Source organism: Rissa tridactyla, chromosome 6, assembly GCF_028500815.1.
Source record: "Rissa tridactyla isolate bRisTri1 chromosome 6, bRisTri1.patW.cur.20221130, whole genome shotgun sequence".
Lineage (NCBI taxonomy): Eukaryota > Metazoa > Chordata > Aves > Charadriiformes > Laridae > Rissa > Rissa tridactyla.
Window position 1 is genome coordinate 65,771,458 of NC_071471.1, and position 25,380 is coordinate 65,796,837.

At 38.8% G+C, this 25,380-nt stretch overlaps 1 protein-coding gene across 1 annotated transcript in view; it reads right to left on the bottom strand.

The window, feature by feature from the left end:
- PDZD8 (PDZ domain containing 8) overlaps positions 1-25,380 on the bottom strand; it is a 65,018-nt gene that overhangs the window by 23,404 nt on the left and 16,234 nt on the right. Inside the window, exons 2-3 of the mRNA XM_054204790.1 lie at positions 20,604-20,726; positions 14,718-14,820 (exon numbers count right to left, since the gene is read on the bottom strand). Of these exons, the coding sequence (XP_054060765.1) occupies positions 14,718-14,820; positions 20,604-20,726 (226 nt within the window). The remainder of the gene's footprint in view (positions 1-14,717; positions 14,821-20,603; positions 20,727-25,380) is intronic.

Genomic DNA, 25,380 nt, shown 5'->3' on the forward strand with positions numbered 1-25,380 from the left:
ATTTACTACTCTCTCTCTCTCCAGCAGGTCTGTAAGCTCAGGCAGAGCCTTGATGCAATTTCGTTACAGAGGTTATAGGCTAAAACTGCCTCCTGCCTGGACTGCCTGCAAAGCAAAGCAATTTTACTCTGTCTGAATCCATCCCTACAGAAATACTCCTAGAACAGTCTAGGGACTAAATCACTCTTTTTGTGAATTATTTTTATTTAACTAGTTGAAACGAGTTCAGATTGCTCTGCTGCCCCCCCCCCCCCCCGTGTAACAGTATAGTCTGTCACGTACTACTTACTGAGGGGAAAAGGAATAAAATTTGAGAAAAAAAGACTTTTTTTAAATAACTGGCAGTGCCTGGCTGCCAGGGCCCCCCTGAACAGGGTCCCGAGCAACCTGAGCTAGCTTAGCCCAGACCTGTGTGGAGTTGGGACCAGATGACCTCCAGAGATCCCTTCCAGCCAAAATTACTCTGATTCTAGTCTAATAACCAAATGGATACCTTGTCCAGATATCATTTAAATATCACCTGGAATTTTATATATATATAAAATTCAATACATATATATATGTATGAAGAAATGCTTGAAATCCAGCCAATTTGTCTGCTGAAGCCAGCTGTTTAATGTTTCTGCTAGTACAACCACACATTTCCTGGGAGTTTCTAACCTATAGGTAACATGCATTAATCAAGTACTTTAAAGATTCCATACTAGCCAAATATTTACAGTTACTCTGCTCCCTTGACCTTACTCCTCCTATGACTCTGTTAGTTGTATTATTCTTGTCATACAGCCTCTGCTCTCTGTTTATGCAGCTGAATTGATGCAGTTATTCATCATACACCTGGTCTCCAGCACCAAGCTAATAGCCATTATTTGCTCTCCCTGACTACTGTGCCTGCTCTCTCCTTTAATAATTAACAGTTATTACATCTCTAAGTGCTGCTTAGAAAACTGGTTTGGTTGAGTAACAGACTTCCTAGCACCTAGGGTATTTTCTTTACTGAAGCTTTCAAAGAAATTCTGGCTAACTGAAGTGTTTTACCCCTGAGTGCCTTATTTTTCCTTGCTGACAGGGCTGGTTAACTAGCCCGGCTCCCACCATGGCCTTCCTAAGCTCCCCTGCTGAACTCAGAGTGCAGAATTTCACTCCTGACATCTTACCCCACCTAAGTGGAGACCCTTCTTCGGGTCAAAACTGCGTGCCTGCAATTCAGGCACATTTGCATCAGTCTTAAAACAACCAAACCAACTCTACCAATCAACAAACTCCCCCTCTACCTCTCCCTCACTTCCCTGTACGGTAACACAACTAAGAGAACTCAGAAACACACTCAAAATTCTCATTTCAAAAATACTCAGCACTGGACTTCACCCCAAAGTATAGCAACAGTTGAATGACATAACAGACTACCAAAGCAAGTGCAGTTACTTTGTCTTAGGTATCACAAGAAATCAAGTTACCTAGACAGAAGGATATATACACCTGCACATCATTGCTACCTGTTTCTTTTCCATTTTGAGCTATTTTATTGGATTTGAGTCATATGTATTGGCTCTATCCTGTCTTTCCCTTGGTTTCCCCCCTCCCAAATATTTAACATACAGGCAGTTAGAGCCCTCCAAGTTTTTTTCTCCTATGTTGATGTGTGAAATGCTTGCTTTCCACAATTTCTGACCCTTTCCATAAAACGACTTCTGCATCAGCCTCACTGCACAACCTAAATCCATCGACACGCAATCTACCTATCTGCCCACAGGACGTAAAGTTTGACCCAGGCTGCAGCAGCCCCTCTGTTACTTCTTTACTATGCCCCCCATGAACAGAAAAAAAAATAAAAGCTTGATGACTTTTTACAGCTAGATCTCTGTGCCATGTGCAAAACAGTAACAAAATAAGTTCAATAGTTTTTTTTTAAGCTTATTCGAGAGACAAAAGAGGTAGGAGCAGCAAGCCAGCCAGCACCAAAGACGGAGTTTGCAATGTAACAGTTGCTCAAAGCATATGCCTATATTTGAGTTCAGATCAGGCATGTGCTTTTGAGGCAGAACTTCCCATGGTCTCCACCTAATGTGATTTCATTTGCACTACCGAGTGCTCCTGGAACGCCCAAGGTACATTCCCTCCAGAGAAAGCTACACCAGACAGTGTGCTCCTACCGCTAGCCCGTGGTCAGTCCAGGAGGACACACCAGGAGCAGATCCCAGTAAAGCTTTCCCCAGTGCATCCGGCGTAGGAGCCATGTCCTCCGCCCCAGGCTCTACCCCTTACTAACGCAGGGACAGCCTCAGCACCCTACTGTCAGAGTTTGTGATATCCACATCCATTTTCCAAACTGCCTCTATTTATATGTACATGACCATCGAGAGGACAACTTTACCTACATAGCCTATACATCAGTCTCAGATCCAAAAGTTATGAGTAAAAGCATATTATACATGAGCATGCACAATATCTATTAACACCTTTGTCACATGGAGGTTTTCATATCCCCTAAGAACAGGCTACACAACTCAAATAGATTTTGGCTCCGCATTTCACAGAAACAACATTTGGCTAAAAGCAACTTATAATTTAAGCAAGTTACTTGTTACAGGCTTAACTATTTCACTCAAATCATGTAGACTATGTGTATCTTCATCTCTACTTATTACAAACGTGCATCTGATGTGCCTCACTGGTTTGAAAGGGGGAGAGATTACAGTGGAGACGGACCACATTTATCTGTGATAGGAAGTTACAAACACCATAATCCTATGCTCACTTCACATGTAGTTCACATTGTTATGTAAAGTGATTGTATTTTTAGTTTTCAAGCTGTTGTACAGCCTACTCTCACTAGATTCCCACAGATGTCCAATTTAACTACCAAGGAACCTAGAAACAGATTTCTGCAATCACTCTGATAAACATCATCTTTATTTCTTGCCTCTTGTATATCATCAGAGCTATAAGCACTGGTGAACTTCAGGTAAGCCAAGCCCAATGTCTCAGGCGTCATTTACTGTATTTACAGGTATCTACATATTTTAAATGCATGGTCAATTTGTTAGCCATGAGATCTCCTTTGAAGTTTAAATGAAGAAGAACCGATGTTTTTAATTTCATATGCATATATAGATTTGTGTGTTTATATTAAGTGCACGACAACTTATACATCTATAAAGTGTATATATAAATAGGTATTTGTTTAGATGTGAAAAACTTTATGGCTGTTTTCATAATTAAAAAAATAACCTTTCTGCTTATGTGGCCTCAGATTTCTAAGGGCTTTTTTTGGTTTTATTTTCTTCCATCAGCTAGGGAAAATACATAGCTTCAATTAATGGATCAAATGGATCTAAGGGTGCACAGACATGATACTTGCTCCAAACTAGGCACCTAAAAATGGAAACAGATGACATCAGTAAAGATCTGAAGATATTGACTTTTGGTTAAAATATTTGTAAAGACATTCATAGTTCAAAGATTCTATTTATCTTACCAAAATTTTAATGGAGGCAGCCTTTTAACAGACTGCATTAAGGGAAATGCTCCATTCTCTAACGATGATTCACTACTGATTACTTCCGATATGTAGGTGTCCTTTGCAGACCATCAGTCTGCTATATCTAACCTTAATACACTGGAAAGACCTTTTAGTCATTTCATTTGTATGACAGGAATCGGCAATTCCATTTTTGATCCCCAAGGCTTTTCCAGGTCAATTCCTACACTGCTCACCCATATTATTTTCTCATTTCTGTTTGCCATCCTTACAGAGCATTTGGAGAACACGCACCGTATTTGCATTACAAAATGCTTGTTCATACTTTTTTAATTACTGAAAGTATTTTTAAAATGCTTGGTCACCCTTAAGAAAAAGCACGGAGAATCACTTATCCTGCACCAGTAATTATCTTAACACACTTTTGCCCACAAAGCAAGATTCCACTCCTGCTGTTCTACAGACATAGAATAGCCACAGTAACTAGTGAAAATGATAATGACAACATATAAATACTCCAAACACCATTCTCATTCCCTGTTGCCTCCAGAGGTTGAGCTCCACCCTGGCAGACCTATAAGAGACTTGTAACATTAAGAGACAAACATCTAATTTCTGCTTCAGCTTGTGATTGAAGGGCAAGAAAAGTGAATAGTCATTTCGAGATGATGATCAGTTAAATAATTACAGCATTCTAGGAAGGTAAGACACAGCACATGTAACAACACTGAATTACCCCGAGTCCAAGAATCTGAACTACTTAACTCATTTGACTTCATAAAAATAGCTACATTACTTAAGAGTATACTTGGAATAAGGAATTCCTCCCACAAAATTAAAGGGTTTCTTTGCAGTTACTCAGTTTTTATGCCTGTATTTTGACACTTGAACCACAAAATTTAAGACCACTAGATATCAACCATCTGTGGTGTATGAAAATTCATTTCCATCCCATTGAAGGGCATCAAATACCTACATTAAAGAACAGTGGGTTCATTAGTTAAAGCAGTAATACTAATAATTATTATCACACTATATATTATTAATTAAGGATATTTTAAGAAATATCTGTTCCAAATTTCTTCCTGGTATTTAACCTGATTATGCTTTTCTTTAAGCTAATGCAATTGTTCATCTAGCTGGTGTAAATACGAAAATGAGAATCAGAACCAAGCAGATGAGATTTCTTCTACTAATTTGAATGTTTATATGTGAGCCATTTTGTGAAAAGCAAAACAAAGGAATCCAATGCAGTTTGTCCCATAAGCTCTCCTCTTCCCTTCCCACACGCTATGAGGGATGACATGCTGTGGCTCACAACAAACTACTTTTGTGCCCGGAGTTACCAGCTTCCCACATGGCCTTAGCACTAGCACTCTACCCCTGTTTGCCTCAGAGGTGTCATTTTCATATCTCCCATCTCCGGCTCTTTGTTTTCACGAAAATCTTTATTTTTGCAACTTAAACTAAAGTTCAACCACACTTGAAAGAGCAGTAAACTATCTAAAATATTACTGGTACAAAGTCACTTTCAAAGAGACAGGCAGAGCAACCGTATAAATCAAATGGAACCGAGAGAAAATATAATACTTTCATCAACTTCTCACTAAATTGCAGTGGAGCAGTATGCATATTTAACTAACATATACTTGACGTTCAAGAAGAGTTGAATACGATCTCTTCTAAAACCTCATGAGAACAGAAGGGTAACTAATGAAATCCAGACAGCAGCACAGATGCATCGGGGGGTCAATCATATAGAGAACCAGAGACACTCACACTTCTGATTATTAAAAGAAAAAATAAAATCAATGTGAAGAGCTGCACTTATGCAATTGTAAGTGTAAATCACACTAAGCGTATAGCATGTTGCAGGTGAAAGCAGATGTGTAAAATGAATGCCATCCTATGCCAAGTGCCCAAGTGAGAGCAGCCCCTGCTGAGAAGGAGCTCAGGAGGGAGAGGAACAGGGGCCCTAAAGGTACCAGCAGATAAGCAAAATACATGCTTGTCCAAACCATGATACAACCACACCTTCCACAGTGCATTCCTGCTGGCTGCCCGTGCTGTTCATGATCCTCTTCAGGCTCCCTAAAGACTTGCACAGTAACTGGATACCTTTCCCCATTGACGTACAGTGTGCATTCTAAGTGGGGAATGAGGGGAAAGAAAGGATGGAAACATGAATGCCACAGACTCCGATCCACCCTCAGTGTGTCCATTAACTAAAACCAAGTGGTTGTTTGGATACCTTAATGCATCTATAGGCATTAAAAGTGAGCAACAACAATGGCCAAGCAGACTTCTGTTACAGAATTGACAGATGACCTATCAAGAAGAGGACATTTGCAGTTACACAGCAGCCTGCAGTAACCAACCTGTTCGGGACCCCTTCATTTCATACATCCCTCTAAAGCCTATTCTTAGTGCCGAAGAACCTGCTCGCCTGGTGACAAACACCAACCTGTCTACCTTTCCACTGTCTCTATCTGCTCCCTACATTACAGTTTGTGTCGCCTAAAACATCTCCATTTCCAATGGCACAGTTCAGCAGCCAAACACATACCGTTGTGTTTCACTCTGGCTCTTTCATTTTGCCAAAATGAGTTGCCAAATAGTCGATATTACCCTAGTCTAGTTATGCCTTTTTCAAACTATCAAATGAAAAGTAGAAACTTTCCAGGAGGCCACTCTGCAACAGGTTTACTTCAAGAAATGGTCTGCCAAAGTTATCTACCATTTTTAGTGATTTAGCAGGAGTTAAAGACTCCTATCAAGTCTCCAAACCCAATTTGCCAGCTTGGGTTAAAAAAAGAAAGTGTAATAACAAAACAAAATAAGAACAAATAAGCTACTTAACTCCTCTTAGACATTCATTTGCACATATGAACCCTGTTCCTTCTCTAGTACAGCCCACAGCAGCAATAGTGTAAAGAATAAGGGTAGCTAAAAGCCAGCAGCAGCATTTGATGTCCTGCAGGAGAGCATGGGAAGGTGTGAGACAACCCATAAAGACTAAACCCAAACTTAAATGCAAGATCTAACTGCAGGCTCTTGATAAAGTTCCAGTAAAAAAGCTACTCAGTAGCTTTAATTGCTCAAACTTTGAAAACTGTGAACAAGAAAACTGAATAAAGCGGTATTCAGAAGAGGAGTCTTCTCAGTAGTTATTACTGCACTTCAAACTCAATAAGCAGGTAAATTGTTTATACTTGGAACCTAGGCCAATACCAGATCACTGAAGGCACTAATGGGGCAGAAGTTAAACATCAGCTGTTCTGCAGTATCTACAAGCACTTGCCTATCCCTTGACAATGTGCAGAAACTACAATGTCATTTTCTCTTCCTTAATTGCAAGATAAACTTCTAGCTGATGAGCTACTTGTGGGAGTAACTCACAGCCAAGTTCCCACTGAGCAACTTGCAGAGACAAACACTCCCACAACTTCGTCATGGGGTCAAACCCTACACACCTCACAGATTTTAGCAGTTACTTGGTTTTAGGAGGACATATGAGCACCAAGTGCCAGCACCTCACTATTTCTTTACACGTATTTTTACTCACAGACATGGCTCCTTTTCCAAGGCTCTGTCTGTCCCCTCCCTCAAGGCGTTCTCTCTTTGTGATCTTACAACCCAGAGAACATATTTTTGTTCAGTAATTCAATATCCAAACACAGGCTCCCTTCTTATTCATTGTTTTGGGAGATAAAACTGTTCACCAACACAAGCTAACAGTTTTAGACGTGCCCAACGGTTTATTTGGTCAGGTCTCAATTTGGTAGGAACCACGACATCGCCACTAAAGCCATTCACATGGGTAAACTAGTTTCAATCCAGTTATTATCTCCTTAATAGGAACAGACACCAATCTCTCAATCTGAAAAAAACCCTAGTACATTAAAAAGAGGTTAGCTTTATAAAAGTGCTCTGAGAAAATATATCTAAAAAGTAAACTAGAAGACCAAAGAGGAAAGCAAACCACAAACCAATGAGAATGACAACAGCTTATGTTTCCAAAGGTGGTTGTAAGTATCTTTGGGTTTCAATTTTAAGTCTCTCAGTTTATGCCTTGGATATGAGACACTCGGCCAGCCTGTCAGTTGGCAAAAATCTCCATATAATAGTTCCATTTAAAGTCTGTAATGTCAATTTTCTTCATGTGTTTCAGTGGAAGAGAACTGAATCAGAATTTCCCAAACTGATAGAGAACGTTTCAGATTAAACATGACACAGTAAAAGGCCTGAATTTAAAATTAAAAAAAAAGAAAAAAGAAAAAACCCAGATTTTTAAAAAATGCAAATGAGACTTCTAGTTTTAGGAGTTCAGATCACACACACACACAAAATAACACCACCACATTCCAAACCAAGCACCTACTTTTGAGACACATGACCTTCAGAAAACACAACTCGCAGAGGTGATTCACTATCGCAGTGACATTTCAAAAGAGAGGAGAGGCCTGGACTTGCCTCCCCATCCCTCTTCTCCACTCCAGCTGCTGGCTCATCTGGCCCTACAACTTTGCAACAGGATGTAACAAAATAGTTTAGAAAGTCATTCCAGAAATACACTGAATTACCCAGAAACCACTTTGTTTACTCTGGTCAATAAAACACTTATCTCTCTCACAATAGGCCATACTGTTTATACAAACAAAGTTAGCTTTCATGCATCAACCATCTATTTATTTAGCAAGATCAGCTATCACTGTAAATCAATTTCTTTGCAAATGAGAAACACAGCTTCTGGAAAACCTACTTAAAACTCTTTCCTGCATCCAATATTTGGACATGCAGCAGAACATATGACAAGACTACCAAAAAAATAAGTTATCAGCACCATATCTAGTGACACACTAAAACAACGTGCCTGTCTTAGATTTTACAAGCATTTCTAAGGAAAAGAGATCATACGGTGTTTACTTAGTAGTTTTCCATTTAAAATATAAAAGTTTTAGTTGAAGAGTATGACAAGAAAAGGTTACAATTGCTATTCAAACTGGGTGCTATCAGGAGGATATGGAAGATAGGCAACTAAAAGGTAACTCAAAGAATCTGTACTACAGGTTGGTTATTACATGAGTAACCTTCAAGAAAAAAAAAACACAGAGAAAATGAATATTGTTTATCAGCTGTGTAAAAAGCACTAAAAGAACAGAAGTAATCCCTGATCAAGCTTGAAATTTTATATAATTTTTGTCCTAGAACAGCCATACGAAGAGGTCTTACAAAGGTGAATTCACCCAACACAGCCATCTAATAGGCTTGTGCTCTTTCGTGACTCTTTCTGATGACTGAGGTCAGTACCACGCTTTCAGACTGCAACACCCTGCAAAACAGCAACTTGGAAGACCCCAACTGAACTGACAGTATCACCAACGACAGCTCCAATACTACTCGGTTACAAAATCTAATATTAGAGATTTTGACGGGAATTAAGTGGCTTCAAAACATACTTCACTACGCAAGTCAAGTATTTGGCTGCAGAACTCTTTCCAAATTTGAGTACCATGGATGAGTTCTGTTGGCAGCTCATAAAGTAAGAGTTGGGGATGGGGAGGCACAAGTGCACACGCAGAGCATTAGCTGAGCTCATTAAAGATTTTGCTCACTCCAGTTATTTTACTTCTTAATCTTTTCATCTGGTATTTCAAGATTCAAACTCAGCAAGAGGAGTAACAGCTTCAAACTGGAAGAGGGTAGAATTAGGTTAGATCTCAGGAAGAAATTTTTCACTCTGAGGGTGGTGAGCCCCTGGCCCAGGTTGCCCAGAGAAGCTGTGGCTGCCCCATCCCTGGAGGGGTTCAAGGCCAGGCTGGACGGGGCTTTGAGTAGCCTGGTCTGGTGGGAGGTGTCCCTGCCCAGGGCAGGGGGTGGAACAGGATGATCTTTAAGGTCCCTTCCAACCTAAACCATTTTATGGTTCTAAGTCAGATTCATTGCAAGCACTCAATCTCTGCAGAACTCCAGGGGAAGCTCAGAAGGATCGTGACTTCAAGCTCTGACATCAGGAGAAAGAAGGTGCATTAAGGACAGTTACAGACTTGGATGCATGTGACACATTTAGTGCTGTCTGCTGCCAAATGCATGACAGTTTCTGAATGTTCTACAAACAGGCAAGAAGTATCAGGTCAAGCTGTGACTACAGTGAAGACATCTGCTTCTAAACAACTGCCTGAATATACATACACTAAAAAAAATATAAAGTAAGTAGCTCTTAGTGGGTTTTTTAGTTTTTTTTTAAAGCTCAATAGTCTCTGAGCAGTAAAGAACTACAGTGCATTTTCACAGAAGGTCTCATTAAATCACAGAAAAGCTCTCTGAAGCCCCAAGTCAAAAAGCTTAAATGTTTAGGATGAGACCGAAAAAATCCTGATGGCCTTCAAGTTTATTTGAAAGACGGATTACGGAATATTATGTAAGGCACAAACCTCAGAACTATTCCCCATTGTATTTACAAATATTATCAAATTTTACAAGATCATGAATTTTCATAAAAAGTGACATTTTCAAAAAGCTTCTCTTACTTTAATCCTCCTCCTTTCTTTTGATAGGATTAAATGCTGAAATGGCAGGCTGTTAAATAAGCACCCTGAAATGCCAACTGTGAGGCATTTAACTTCATGTATTTACAAATTAATGTTTCACAGTTGCTTCAAAATTTGACATTATAGTTGAGTGTCTTCAGGCAACTCATTTCAGAAGGTGCTGGATTTGATTTACATTATTTCTCATTTTATATTCATATGTTACAGTACTGGAATACCTTTAAATTTCCCTTAATCCCTGATAAAGGAAATTCGGTTTTATGAAAGGCTGAGAAATATTGCTTTGTTTTTATAAACAGGTACCAAGCAGCCTGCCTACAGCAATTTCAAAGTTATCATTAAATTTACCTGTAAAAGCCCATATCCATCAAGATAACCTCACCATAGTAAGTGAGGATCACGGCTTATGTATGTGTATGCATACACATATACACATGCACAAATTCGGAGCGCAGTATCGAAAGACAGTGCTACTGGTCTTCCCCTTCAATTACTCCAGTGCTGACCACAACGTTCAGAATGAACTGGAGAAAACATCAAGAATTCCTAAAAAAAGTGGTGGGATGCTTACCTTAATTCTTTAATTCTTTCTCTTATTAGGATACTTCAGGGGATATTTGTGTGCTCCTGAGACAGCTGCTGCAAAAGTATAGTCCTACGGGCTGCTAGAGGTGGTGTTTTACATGGAAATTTTTACTTTGCAGAATACGAAATGCAGTTTCTGTTAGTATTTACAGGAGGCTCAAAAAAGAACAAACAAAAAACCAAAAAACCCCACAAACCAGCCACCAACAAAACCACCACCACTTACTACCTTTAGGAATACAAAACTGTGGCTACTCCTACAGTACCACCTCAGACAACGTATTAGTTGAAGACAGAGTTTAAAGGTGTTTTCTTAGATGATCTAATTTGGTTATTTCAAGATCAATAACGATTTTCTTGTGCTCCCAAACTTCTATTAAAAAAAGAAGACAGACGTACAAGAAAACTTGCAACAGATACATTGCTAACTGACATTTCAGTGGACACAACCATTCACAATTATGACACGGCCTCCATTTAATATCGACAAACATATATCTAATTACTTAGACATATTTAATTGTTTAGCCCTAGAACACCTGTCTAGTAATCCAATGCTGCTAATGCTAATTACTGCATCCTACCCATACATAATTAAGTTTTACATAGCAATGCAGTGATTAATGGTAATTCCAGCAGCACGTACTACTAATTAAGATACTTAAGAACATTTACACGTGTCACATGGGAACATGCCAAATCACCTCACTGAAGTCTTATTGGTGTTTCAGACTGATTTGACAAACAGCTTAGAAGCCTGAGACACCTTTGTATTGTAACAGACACTTCAATAACGCTCCAGATATGTTCAATAACACAGCATCTTTTTTCAGAACCGATTTTGACACCTACTAATATTCCATAAATAATGGGATCAGATTAAAGTCTCGCCAAAATTCATTATGAAGTATTAAACCTGTCTAATCTTTTATCACTACTACTAACATAATAAAAAGAATGAAAATGCCAGGAAGTACAGAAAGTTACGAGAATTTTCCCCAGGAGTGTTGTAGAAGGTAATCTGACTCAGAGGATGTATTGTCATTCCTATGTGAGACTCTTAAAAATTAGAAGCTTTTAAAACAGAACAAGTGTATCCACTTTTTACTTCAACTTCTCCTTAGTTTCTGAGGCTGTTATTCATTCTAACAACTTAATTTCAAATAATTATTACACACATGGACATTAAAAGAAGGATTTGCATATTAAAATGATATTAGAAGGTACTGCGATCATCTGCCTTGTGGTTAACATTGCATTAGAGCTAAAAAATCGTAACTAATGACACAAACTTTCTGTTTGGAAAATACCAAAATGTCTTTATATCTTTCTTTTTAACTATTCACACAGTTACGTTTCCCAGAAAAATAACTAAGCTCCAATGTTAAGTGTGTTAGCAACACTTCTTATTTTGTTGAGAGCCTTTGGCAATACTCTTACCATCCAGCAAGATCTCCTAGTATTCTGTAACTTAACTTGCATATGTATCCAATTTCCTCTGTTGAACATAAGCTGAGAAGCAAGAAGTAGTTCTGCAAGTCGCTCCTTTTCAGCTTCCATATTCTACCGTATCAAGATTTTCAAAAGCGGGATCTTAAAATTAGGCTGCCTATCTAGCATCCTGAAGTTCAAGGTGACTGCGCACAGTGAATTCTTCCTGCTGACAGCAGAGCTAAAGATGCAGCAACTCAGACCAAGGAGTCTCTGCTCTCTGCCAGGCAGTGTTTGGATGATCCTTAATGAAGGACTGCAACACAGATGTACAGAAAACCCTTCCATACATCGCAGGCCAGATTTCCAAAAGCTTAAGAAATTTTTAAAACCTGCCCTTTCATTTTAGATGCTGCAACAGAAGAGGAGTTCTTGTGAGTCTCACCCTGAGTACTCTTCTGCAGTTTCAAAAAGGAGCCATTCCACGCTCCATCAGTTTAGTCCTACTGCCATCTGCTGTTACAAACACACTGGTGCCACGCTGTCTGCAGTGTTTTTTCTTTCCTTTTCTGTTGCTAAGAGCATCAAAGACTATATTCCAATATTACTACTCAAAATTATTTAAAAATAAGCACAAATTAATTTGTCCAGATAAATTTAATGGTAAATAAGCGTACTGCCACCCTCATCGTTAGCGCATCAACCCTGCAGATATGCGCATGGTTTCACACACAGCTTATCCCAACAAAGGGGTCATTCCCATGAGCAAGTATTAGCAGGATTGGGTCCACATCCCAAAAGCATTTTTTGAACACTGACAGTATTGCTTGTTTTCTTGAAAATTTTGAAGTTATTGTTAAGAAAGACTTAAGACTATGAACTGGCCAGACTACTACAGCTGAATTGCTCCTACCTGATCCTTATGCGATCATGCAAAGAGGCTTAAATCTTTAGATCAAAACAAACCAGAAAAAGTTAAAAAAAATAATAAAAAAACTGCTTCATAAGACAGATTAAACAAAAAGGTCTGAAAAAGACCCCCTACCTCCTACCTAGTGCTTCAATGAAGTCTAGCAACTTCTAGAGTTAAACTAACTCAGCAATTCCTCTCAGGACCACTGGAACACTTTATGTCACCACCTCCGCTGCCATCCCACCCTTCTTTCTCCTTTCCACTGGCACTGGAGCTCTCATGCAGCAAGCCAGCTCAGGGAGTGGACATGGCTAATTCACAGCCACAAACACCACTGACTGCCTCAGGGTCAGCTTGAGAGGGGGCCAAGGCAGAGACAACTCTTGAGAACGTAGTCCTGAGCTGCCATTGGTTTCTACGGTGTCCACGCTCCAGTTAAGTTCTTCTCTGAAGTGTCTCTTGGTCTGCACCGCAGCTGCATACTCCCTACTTGTCTTGTCCCTGCCAACACTCAGGAAGGTAACTGCCACCCAGTGTTACGGGTTCCTAAGAGAACATAGGTGAACCTCTACCCTACCTTCAAGTTTTTCACTTGACTAAGAATACAGCAGCTCAAACAACATGAAGGGGCTTTCTGTCTGTTGCTCAGGCATACATCCTTTTTTGGAAAAAACATACAGAGTAAGATGAAAACTAGTGTCATAGTATTTGTCACGAGGAGTTTTAAAAACGATGCAAAGTGGAATTTAATTGCAGAAATTGAACAAGATGCTGAAATTTCTCCAGTGGGAAAGTGATGGTGGTCTCCAAACACTAGTCCAGTTAGATATAATAAAGGCACAGGGCATGAGCTAGTTGCACTCGGACAGCAGAGGGTAAAATGCAGGACATTGATTTTTGTTCCAGTGATCTCTTTGCATGAAACCAATTGTTAACATAAAGTTTTTTTAAAGCTTCTGGCCTTCCCCCCCCCCCCAATAAGCACATTACTTATTGCTCAGCATAAGCCCAGTTCAATTGGATGACTACCACAATATCACTCTACTGTGAAACAGAAAGGTTCTTTCATACATTGCACCTCTTGTTTGAGGGGGAAAAAAAAAAGAAAGTTAGCTCTCATCCTCACACACACAAAAAAGAAAGGCAATATGTAGGCTGTATGCTGCTAAACTCATGTTATCAAGTATGATATAATTAGTAAAAGATTAATTTACAATACCACCAATACTGGTACTTTCTATATTTGCAGCCACTTGTAGAAATATTTTTCTTTAGCAGACAGAGTAGGATTCATATGCTCTAAAAAAAGTTTTCACAAGATGCAGTGGGAAAAGGAGGAAGTCAGTCACATGAGCTCCCCTGTGGTCACGCGTGTCTACAGCACTCACATCAGATGGGAATACTCCCCTGGCCGGTGAAAGGTGGGTGAATCTAACTCACCATTTTCTAAACATTGTCCCACCCAAATACAACATGACCGTAAAAATGCATATTTTACACTATTTGTTTTAATGTAGATGGACAGTTGACAATGTATTCAAACCAGGTATGTTTTTAAGCACAGTTGTGATAACTGAACATGATGTTATCCATACCTGTCTATTTGTCAGTGAAATACTTCAGATTAAAAAGTAAATAACTGGTCTGTTATGATTTGGGGTTGGGTTTTTTTTTGGCCAAACGATACACTCTTTCTAGACAATGTATTAAAAGCATAAGACATAGCACAATATGCAAAGATTATACCCTTTTTTACCGTTTTAATAGAACTTCTTGATTTTTCTTCCCAAACGTTATTGCTCAGCTCCATTGTGCAATGAACATTTGTTTCTCTTTCATAGGATCCAAATATAAGTAACCTGAAATAGAAAAGCCTCTAGTAAGAATTGTAATATTATTACATATATCCCAGATATCATATTAAATTCACCATTCTTCATTTTTACACTCTATTATTATCAATGCCTACACACAGAGAAGTCTACATAGAAGATTCCACAGGCACAGCTTTAGACCAAAGGAAAGACACTGCCACCCTCTAGTGGAGTAAATATCAAATATCACTTGAAATTTTTAGCTTGGGGGTTTTTGGTTTTGGGTTTTTTTTTTTTTTTTTGATTCAATCAGCAGACTAGTATTTTTCCACAAAAGAATAACTTTTTAAAAAAAAAAGCAACAATAGCCACAAGAGTCTTTCACTCTAGTCCTAAACTTCACAACATGCTGCAGCTCCTCTTGGTTACTGTAGATTAAAAAAAAAATCACAGTTTAATACTGATTATGTTTGTTTCACTAAATTGGGATGCTCTCATATCTGTAATTTTTTTGTAACATTCATAACAAACAAAAGAGTGGTTCTTCATGCGTGATACCCTTTTCAGGTAGATATTAGTACTATAAAAGAAAAAAAAACAAACAATAACCTTTAGGCCATAGAATAGCAATAAAGTTGTACACAGCTTACCTCACAGTAGCTGCAAGCAAATAAATATTTTGGAATAAAAACTCCAAATCTTACTCTTTCAAAGAACTATCAGATTTTAAACACAGCCTCCCCCCCCCCCCAACTTTCTATATATATTTGACAAGGGCAGTTTCTAAGTTTTCATACAAAGTATGTTATTTATGATTGTGATGTGTTACACAATTCTTTAGATGACACAGAAAAAAGCTGTCAGAAAAACACGCCAGTTTCTGTTTATCTTGATGTTGTTAAATAACATTTCAAGGTTAAGTGTTTGTGATCAAAAAGTGCCTAGCCCTCCAGGTGCTAAGATATATAGTAAACATACTTTGAACATTAAGTAAAGCCATTGAAAACAACCTCCACCAACAGCTGGAACTGGTAAAATTAAGCCAATCCTAAGGGAAAACAGCTCTCTGGTTTGCATTGCAGCAAGGAGAGTTAAAATAAATATTTATTTTCTATGTCTCTCTATGAAGAATTTGTTTAACTGTTTTTTAGCTGAGTACCTGAATGCATGGGGCAGATGACAGGGCAAGATCATATGTGGGTGGGTACCCAGCCCACCTGCTTTACCAAGTGTCAATTGCTTTGGTTCCAAGTTTGAGGCTCCATCCTGTAACCCCATCTTCAGATGCTCTAGCGAAACACCCCTAACAGCAGCTGCACCCTCATTTCCAGCTTGACCTTCAGCACTCATTTATCTAGACATTATTGATTTGATTACTGTAAACAGAAATCCACCCTCAGAACCAACTAATTAGGTACTTTGTCTGGACAAGACTAAGTTTGTTCGAGGTTACTTGACCTGACAAACTCATGCCGCCTTTGCTTATTTTTAAGCCATCCCCAGCTTGTCTGTTCTGCTTTCAGTAGGTGCTTTTGAATAACAGTTTTTCATCTGTCACCCACAATCTATCTCACATTGACATCAGCCAGTTCATTAAAGCTTTTCCACAGCTGGTCATTGATTGCATATATTTCATCTTCTAGTCACCTAACCTCACAGAAGTAGGGAAGGGAGGTGTGAGCAATTATCCTCAAGGTATACAAGGTGGTAGAAATTTGCCTCCTAGCTTTGCATAGGGGAGGGAAGCAGAGTGAGACAGAGAAGGGGAAAAAAAAAAAAAAAAGGCAGACAATGAAGCCAATAGACCAAGACACAGTTACTCAATGCAGTTAGCGAGATTCAAAAAGATACACAAACTGTGCAGGGAATTTTCCAGCAGTACTTGTGGTCCCTCTAAAATACCAGCAAAACAAGCTATTTAGCTGGTTTGTACCGGTGGCAAATAAGACAGAAGAACAAGGACAGGAGATAGCTCACAACAGGAACATAATTTTCAGCCAGAACCTTAACGTAAGAGTCACGTGGAAAATAATTAACCATAATGAGATTCACCTCAGGTTGCCAAAACCCAACTTCAAGAAACATACCACAAGACAACATAACTATACATTTGGACTTTAAAGAGCAGCACTGGCCTGTGGATGCTTCTCGCTGGAGTTTGGAATCCAATTTCCAATTTCAGAAAGACAAAGAGGAAATTAATTGCTACTACACTACCGTAATTTTTGTTTCAATAATACTGCCATTAATATGCAAACAGAGGGTGTATTCTATAACACAGCTGCAGATAAAGACTGACATTAAGATTGTGTCACAACACACCCAAAACAACTGGATGTTAAGGAAATACCTATATCCTACAGATTTAAAATTTGTAAATCAGTAGGGTATGAAAGATACCCTAAAACAAAGTTTCTAAGCGCAGCTACAATTAAATCAATACGGAAGTGTGATTAAATTACCACGAGTACTTAAAACATGCATACAGAAAGTGAATTTCTATTCCTTCCCCAATTCTAAATTGGGTGGTTCCCTGCAGCAAGCGAGCGTGAGGTAGAAGAGAATGACTCAATAGCGCAGCCATGGATATGAAAACAGTTGTTTGTAGCCGTCCTGCTTCCCCGCTGAGAGCTACGAGGGCTCCAAGACACGAAGAGTTTGTCCTCTGACACAGGAACAGAAGCACACGCAGGCTGGGGTCACCTCCACTCCTGAGCCGAGCCGAGAACTTCAGCAAATCTTTACAGTCTTCCAAAAAGGAGGATGAATAACAAGGCTATCAGTTTTCCTGCTTTTTGTAGGATGATGCTGAAGTGCTGATCTGCAAATCTAACAAGAGTCTGGTATGTGCAAAGTACACACCAACCTTTAGTAACATATTATTTGCTACCAGGTACATACATTCAGCAAGCTGAATTTATTTCCTTTACAATCCTTTCCTAATTTTTTTTTTTATTTTAACTGTGGCCTTTCTATTTGCAAGTATTTTAGGATCTGAAATAAGCCGAATGTTTCCCAGATTTTAAGAATGTCAAAAGCAGATTCAATATCCACATACTTAAAAGGTGCCACTGCCACACACTGAAGTCCACCTGAAGACAAAAGGAAAAGAACCCATAAAACTCCAAATGGGACAAATCACCCTCAGGTACACTCTGTGGTATTTTACTAAATAAATATCTCAAGAAAATTTCCTTGTCCACAAAGGCCACGTGGTGAAACAAATGCTAATTTAGAAAGCCCACTTGGTGGCATAGTTTTGGAATCTCATCTAATATAATCAGAGTTTATAGGTTAAGACTTTCTTCGTAGGGTATCTTTAAAAAAGTCACCATAGCAAGATTTAACAGCATGTTGCTTTGTCTTCCCCATTTCCTTAAAAACTTCAGGTAATGACAGATAACAGCATTTTTGCAACAATTGAGTTCTGTGAGGACACTGTATTTGTACATGAAAACTTACATTTTTCAACAAGTCAGACAAAAATTTGCAAAATATAGTCCTTATTATTTACACCAAAGTTCCCATCCTTTTGTTAATTTAATTTTAAAAATATGCAAAGTTTATTTTTCTTTCAATAGCACAACTGCAAGAAAATGAATATGGTCAAGCCTGTGATTAGAAAAGAAACTAGTGCAAAAAGTGCAGGTATTTGGTTGTGTGAAGGATATAATGAAATTAAACTGTACGTTTACAATGTACAAAAAGTTTCCTAAATGTTTTATCACTAGTTTCACCTCTGTATTTCAGACTTGAGCAGGAGAAGCAGCAGAACTCTGTTACCAGACTAGATGGAATAGAACGTCAGTGGCCAAGAATCCTACTCCAAATCCTGTGCATAAATCAAAGAATATTTTGTACACAGAATACAAATTCTGTGCAGAATACGAAGAATACAGTACCACTGCACTGGGAGAGAATATAAAAGCCTTCTGGGGTACTGAGCAAAACCAAAAAACACACGGAAATTAAAGTGATCTTTCATTTCTGGAAGAAGAACAATCGCCAAGTAAAATGTTCAGGTCCCAGAGGCAGCCACTAGTGAAAGAGCTCCGTATTCCAGCATGTAGCTGCTGCACTGCGAAAGAGCCGCTGAGAAGGGTCCCAGGCAACCTTCACACCAGCTCACATGCAGCGGTGATGAAAAAGGGAAATTCTGACATTGTTACTTCCGTATATATTGTATATTTCTTCTACTACTACCAAAATCCTCTGTCTTTCAGCTTCTACCTCATCAATATCTTCAGGTGCAAAGTAAGCAAAAACAGTTACTCAGGGGGCACGCTATGTTAGTTCAAAAAAGGACGGGACGCCTGGAAAATCTGACAAATAGTAATTGAGACCCAGAGTCATACATCTAGAATGAGAGGTGTCGGTTGAGACATACTTTTCAAGTGTGCACATCCAGAAATTCCAGGCTGCATAAAACAGTCGGATTAAGTCAGACCTGAAGCTTAAAAGGCCCAACAAGCCAGCGACTGCATCCTCTCCCAGCCATCTGATAAGCATCTGTGACAGCTGAAAACACTGAGGAGTCAAATGATGATGTCAAACTGAGCAATCTGGCTTCTAAAAGGTAATGGAAAGAAAACACTAGCGGTATCTTGGCAATGTTACACAGTGTTTCAGATTCAGGAATTAAAAGAGTATTTAAAAAAATTACTTTCCAACCCCAAAACAACTGCACACATCTTAAGGTAGTTATTTTGAAATGAAAAAAATATAATTTTCTTATAATGAAAACGAACACACTACTGGACTGAATTTGGAGACTACCTATAAAGGGAGATCAGGAGTTCCCTTAGTACGGGCAGAGAGGAAATGCTCCTGGCAGCCAAGGAGTGCACAGAGTCATCCACTATTCTTGGGTCATTCACAGGAAATATGTGTGAATTCACAGAAAATATCTGCTAGGGAGGCAGGTAAACAGCAATTTTATTACAAAAAAATAATTACTGCTGTGACCCACACAAACCTTAGAAGCAGAACAGTATTTTCTGGAAATTCGTAGCACTGATAAAACATGTTATAAAGCAAATACGGTTCACAAACACAAAACTACAGGAAAAAAAAGTACAAAAAGGAGCTCATATGGTAATAACAGCAATGAAAAGAACAGGTTAAGAAAGAAAGTCTTGCTGCAAACCAGAGTTTAGGTCATAAAGAGCAGAACAGCACATGACTAGATCAAAGCCTAAGCACTACTAGGATAAGATCTAACATAAACTAAGAACTAAGAGGTCTGACAAAAAAAAAACCCAAACAAACCAAAAGCCCACACACCTTTTCACCAGCTTTACAGAGAATGATTTTCTCTCCAATGAACAAAGGAAGCAGACTTTATTTCTTTCAATTATTTTGTTCAAGACAAAGACAATAAATAAAGCCTTACAAAGTTATTTGGATTAATCTAAGTAAGACTGAGTGAAACAATTATTTCCCCTTGCTTACAAAATAATACAATAGGATAATTACAGCATTTATACTGTCCTGGAAAGAGATTCATAATTTGGTGTGCAAAAAAAAAACACAAACAAAAAACCCCCAAAACCAGAAGGCTCAGACTAGCTCATAACCAGGCAAAACTCAAATGAAAGGCAAATACATGCGCCCACACACAATGTAGAATTGCCTCAGGAACTTGCTGCAACTTTCGTTTGTTCATTTTTGCTTCAAAAAAATAAAATACATTTCTTGATTAGAGCTCAGTCATAACACCAAAGCTGCTACTTCTCGAATCAGAACAGGCCTACAGCTATAATTACTACAACCTTAAGAAAAATGTGTACTTGCTTAGTCAAGATTGAGCAAAAGACTACAAAACATACCTTGTACATTCAATTAACGTGACTTTTAGTCGACCTTCTGTCAATAGAGAATCCTGTACACAGAGGTCCCGATCTTCATATTCATCGGGTGGCAATACTTGAAGTGGAAAAAATGGCTTGAACCTGAAAAATACAGAAGAAAATCATCTTAATTCAAATGATGTAAACAATACTAACACACAGAAATTAAGAAAATGTAATAGGATTACAATGAATCTTTAACACTCCTAAAGAGAAATACATACCATTCCTACATATTCATTGGCCAAAAGGAACAGGTAGAAGCTACTAAAGCTTTTTGAATGCAGAAGACTGGAGAATATATAAGCAAAGATTGCTTCACAGGAATAGGTTTTTTTGAGTTCTATTTACTAGCGCAGATAACGTTGAGAAAACAGGAAGCTGATCACATCACAGAGTAAGTTTATGATTGCAAACAGGATTTAACACAAGAGTCCTTTTGCAATAAATATCTTACCAGTTCTTTAAGTTCATCTGCATAAAACATCACAGCACTGAAAGGCAAAAATATACTAAGACCCTAAAGCTTACATTTTTAGGACACTGCTGTACTTAGAGGACTGCTGCATCCTAATAAACAGCACACTTCAGTTACACAGATTTATACTTCTCTCATTTCGTGAAAAACATTCAGTTGTTCTTTTCAGTCAGTCTTCTTGCACCAAAATAAAGATCCAGGTATTCTAAATATTTGTCCTTGAACTTTATTTCCCTCATGACAGCATGTGAGTCACAGGAAAAGCAATTCATGTTGAAGATACTAAGTGTTTTACACACGTTATCTCACCACATAATTCACTCCCTTTGATTAGAATATGCCGAGTTATAAATACCGGTTTCATTTCTAAGTGATAGCGCTTGGGTGTCGGACACAGCCAGGATCTGAGGGGAGGAAGGAGGGGGAGAGGCCGCGCAGCTGCAGCCCCATCACACGGCAGACACACACATGCGAGCCTAACAGCAAGGGCCACAACCCTGCAAATGGAAAAATATCGTGGAATCCGCACCAGCCTTAAAGTAAATCGTTTGAAAAAGGACTTGCAGGGTATTCCTTCTTTCTGTTTTTATTTATTGCTCCCATTTCCTAGCGCTGCCCCATGCCTTGGTTTCCATCCCCTCTCACTGGCACGGCCTCCCAGGGATTATTTCTGCGGAGAAGACTCACAAATAGCAGGACACGAGCCCCACTGCCTGCGGGATGGATCTGCCATTTCATGAGAAAGAAGTCTTTCATAAGCGCCGTTTGCTCAACCAACAGAGGCATCTGCTTGTCACATTCCGAGATCACAATATGTTCAGGAAACAGTCACATGGATCTGAACTGAAGAGTTTCACAAATTCAAATAAATAATTAAGCGCCCTTTAACTGTCGGCACACTCTTCAGGAGGGAGCCCGGCGCTCCGACTCAAGACACTGCGTTTCTGTACAAGCAGCAGCCTCGTAGACCCATGAGAAAGACATTTCTTTTGTTCTCCTTGTGAATAAATACAACTCAACACTCCAGCTATTTTCCTGAAATCCAATTCAACTTCTAACTTTAATTTGCTTCCAAGTTTCTCCCTCATTAAATCCTTCAGGAAGAAAACAGTTTTGAAATTGGTCAAAGTATTAAATTTTAAAAAATATACAGAAATTGAATAAAGTATTTAAGTCTGTGGATGAAAAATATGAAACGATTAAATCACTCTGGCCATGGTTTAGGCTTGAGTATACCAGTAAACAACCAACCCAAAATATGTTTTTTGTGTGTCCTAACTGGGTTATTTTGCTCATAATCTTCCTTATAGTTCTTGAATTATTAGAGGAATAATAAGCATCACAAGAGTGGGGAAAATGCCACCAAGATGACCCCGCTATAACTCCTAAGACTTATGGTCACTTCAGGGCCTGGCCAAGTTCCCACTCAGAGCCACCCGGAGCCAGCACAGCTGACACCTCCCCACGCACTTCTCACCTTAAGGACAAGCAAAGGTACCCTCTTTCTTTTACAAATGATTTTCCCCCGCCTTAGAAACACATTTGGCTCATTTTGTTAGGCAAAAAAGGATCAGTTAGGCAACTACACTGAAAAATAATACCAAGTTTGGAATGAGTAAGTACTTGTACTTTTTTTTAAATTATTTTTCAGCACAAATAAACAATTTTTCAAATAGTACCAGCAATTGTCCATATACGTTCCCCCAAAAATCTATTCAAATAGCTTTCCATGGGAACCACAAAGTAAAGATGAGCAGCACCAGGAGCCTCGGGGAGCTACTGAAACAAGATTTCTGGGAGGTAGGAACAGAAAAAGAAATTGGATCCAGTACCACCCTGGTAACCAGAGAGCTCACCGTCACCTCTCTGAATTTCTGCAAACACCAGGCTTGAAAGTGTTGGTATTGATGACGCCTTTCCCTTATACACACCATAGAACAGCCTGCAGGCTATTGAACAAAAACCACAAACCTGGACAAACCTATTTTCAATATTGAAAATAAGCAAGAACAAAAGAAAAAATACAAAATAACTGACTAAAATATTCCAGTAAGGATGCACACATATTATCTACATATTCAAACCAAAAATCTCATCTCTCAAATAACTTCGAAACAAAGCATTAAGCACAGCACACACCACAATCTTTTGTTACAGCATGGAATGATGAAGTAATCCTCAAAACAAGCCATTTTTCCTGCTTAATTAAGACATAATGTTAACTATAATTTTTGTTTCTATTTTCAATTTTTTCTAAAGCTAATATAAAAATGAATTAAAGAGGAAACAATTCTAAAATTGTTATATACAGTAATATGCAAAACACTTAAGAGTACATGCTGGACTTCGTGTAGCACTAGTTAAATTTTCTACAAATATGGGATTAAACACAGTCTCAACAACATTTTTAATTTACAACAAGCACTTATGTTCACATTCTTACCACTGAAACTAATTTGCAAAATCTTCAGCAAAACAGCCTGACACATTTCCATTGGCTTTAGAAACATACAAATAGCTAAACATCCCACATTAAATGCATTTGTAACATTTAAGTGCTGCCCTGAAGTTTACCAATTTTACAACATAGTACTTATTTATTTAAGGTAATTTACTGAGAGTTTGTACATTTCCAAAATTAAACATTGGACAAATTACTATTTCAATTATATATTAGTTAAGTGAACTGTTGACAGATTATTTAAGTACAAGATAACCCAAATCTATTTGGAAGACTTTCCTACTGAGAAGCAGTGAATGAATACGGACCCTGACGGTGACAGTGGGTGACACAGCAAGACTCTGATCCCTGGTCCTGCAAATCCACACGCTGGCAACCTGCAGCCCACGCACGTAACAGGCATCGCAGGGTCTCCCATCTTTTTTCCCCGGGGTAGGGGAATCCTGGGAGCTACCCTGCCTTTTAAAAACAGACACCAACGACAGGCACTCCAAGGAGCACGTTCTTAGGAAGCCATCGCTCCTGCAATTGCGTTTGGTCCAGCAGGAGTGCAGCACAACAGCAAGGGATGTTCTTCTCTCTGCAGAGAGACCAGAGTCCCCACCTCTGCAATGTCTCATTTTCCTCCTTGAAAACTATCATGCCACTAGACAAAATGTAATCGTGAAGTTTGTTTCATAAAGCCTTTACAGTAGGGACAACAAAACACACTTTTAATATGAAAGCAAAGCTGTATTTCATTGTATTAAAGTACCATGAGTAGGCTTTTAGCTAATAATGCCAATAACATAATTCAGTGAACAAGACAAGAGATATGAACTCTATTCCCAAACCCTGCAGACTACAATATCTTTGCTGGTTCAGTATCTTCCTGTCCCAAACTTCCCTATGCAAAGGAGAGATAAGTTTCCTATCATCCTGTGTTTGTTATTATAATGTAGAACTTAACTTTATTAAATACCTTATGTAAACAGCCTTGCTGTAACTTCTGTAATGGCTTTAAGAGTGTATTTTCTAACCTCTAATGTTTGGTCCATCTTTAAAGAGCAAAAGTCCACCAATAAATAAATGCCTTAGAGAAATTCATCACACTAACGAAGAAAAAAAAAAAGCTTGTGTAGCCTACCAGTAAGCCTCTATTCAAAAGTCTGTAAAGAAATCCTGACAGCAAAATAAACGCCTCAGTTAATCTCAGCTGGTCTCTGCCCTCATCACAGCAGCCATCCCAGGATCTGGTCGCTTCTGCTAGGATGCTCTTGGAAAATCATGGCTCTCACTTTGCAAACTCTGAACAACGGTAGCGGGGGAAGTGGTTTCTATTTGGCTGTCTAGATCTTTAAACATTCAGTATTCTCAGCTTCTTAACTTTAACCGGTAATCAAAAGAGTTAGTTACATATATTGGTGGACCTCCATCAGTGGAGAATAAACAAACAACAAGTGGTTTGCAATCAGTCCATTCAGTGCTGCAGCCCGAGAAAAAGCGTTTAAGCCATGACAATGGCATGGGGAAACCTAGGAGTTGCTCCTGACAGCACAACAATTGAGAAAATGTCACCAAAAGGTACTTACAAGAAATGTGGTACCTTTCCAAACACTGCTGAGCTGCTACCAGGCTCTCCGAGGCAGATTTTCATTGCAACTATATTAGACCCCCCCTTTCAAGTGAGGTCTAACACTGCCATGTCCTTATTCAGCAAGGTCAAAATTCATGCTCATGTCACAAACCCTTGACCTACGAACCAGGATTACACCAACTCAATCCATATATCCTAAAGCCTCCTGCCTTTTCAATTCCAAACCTATGAAATTAGACTA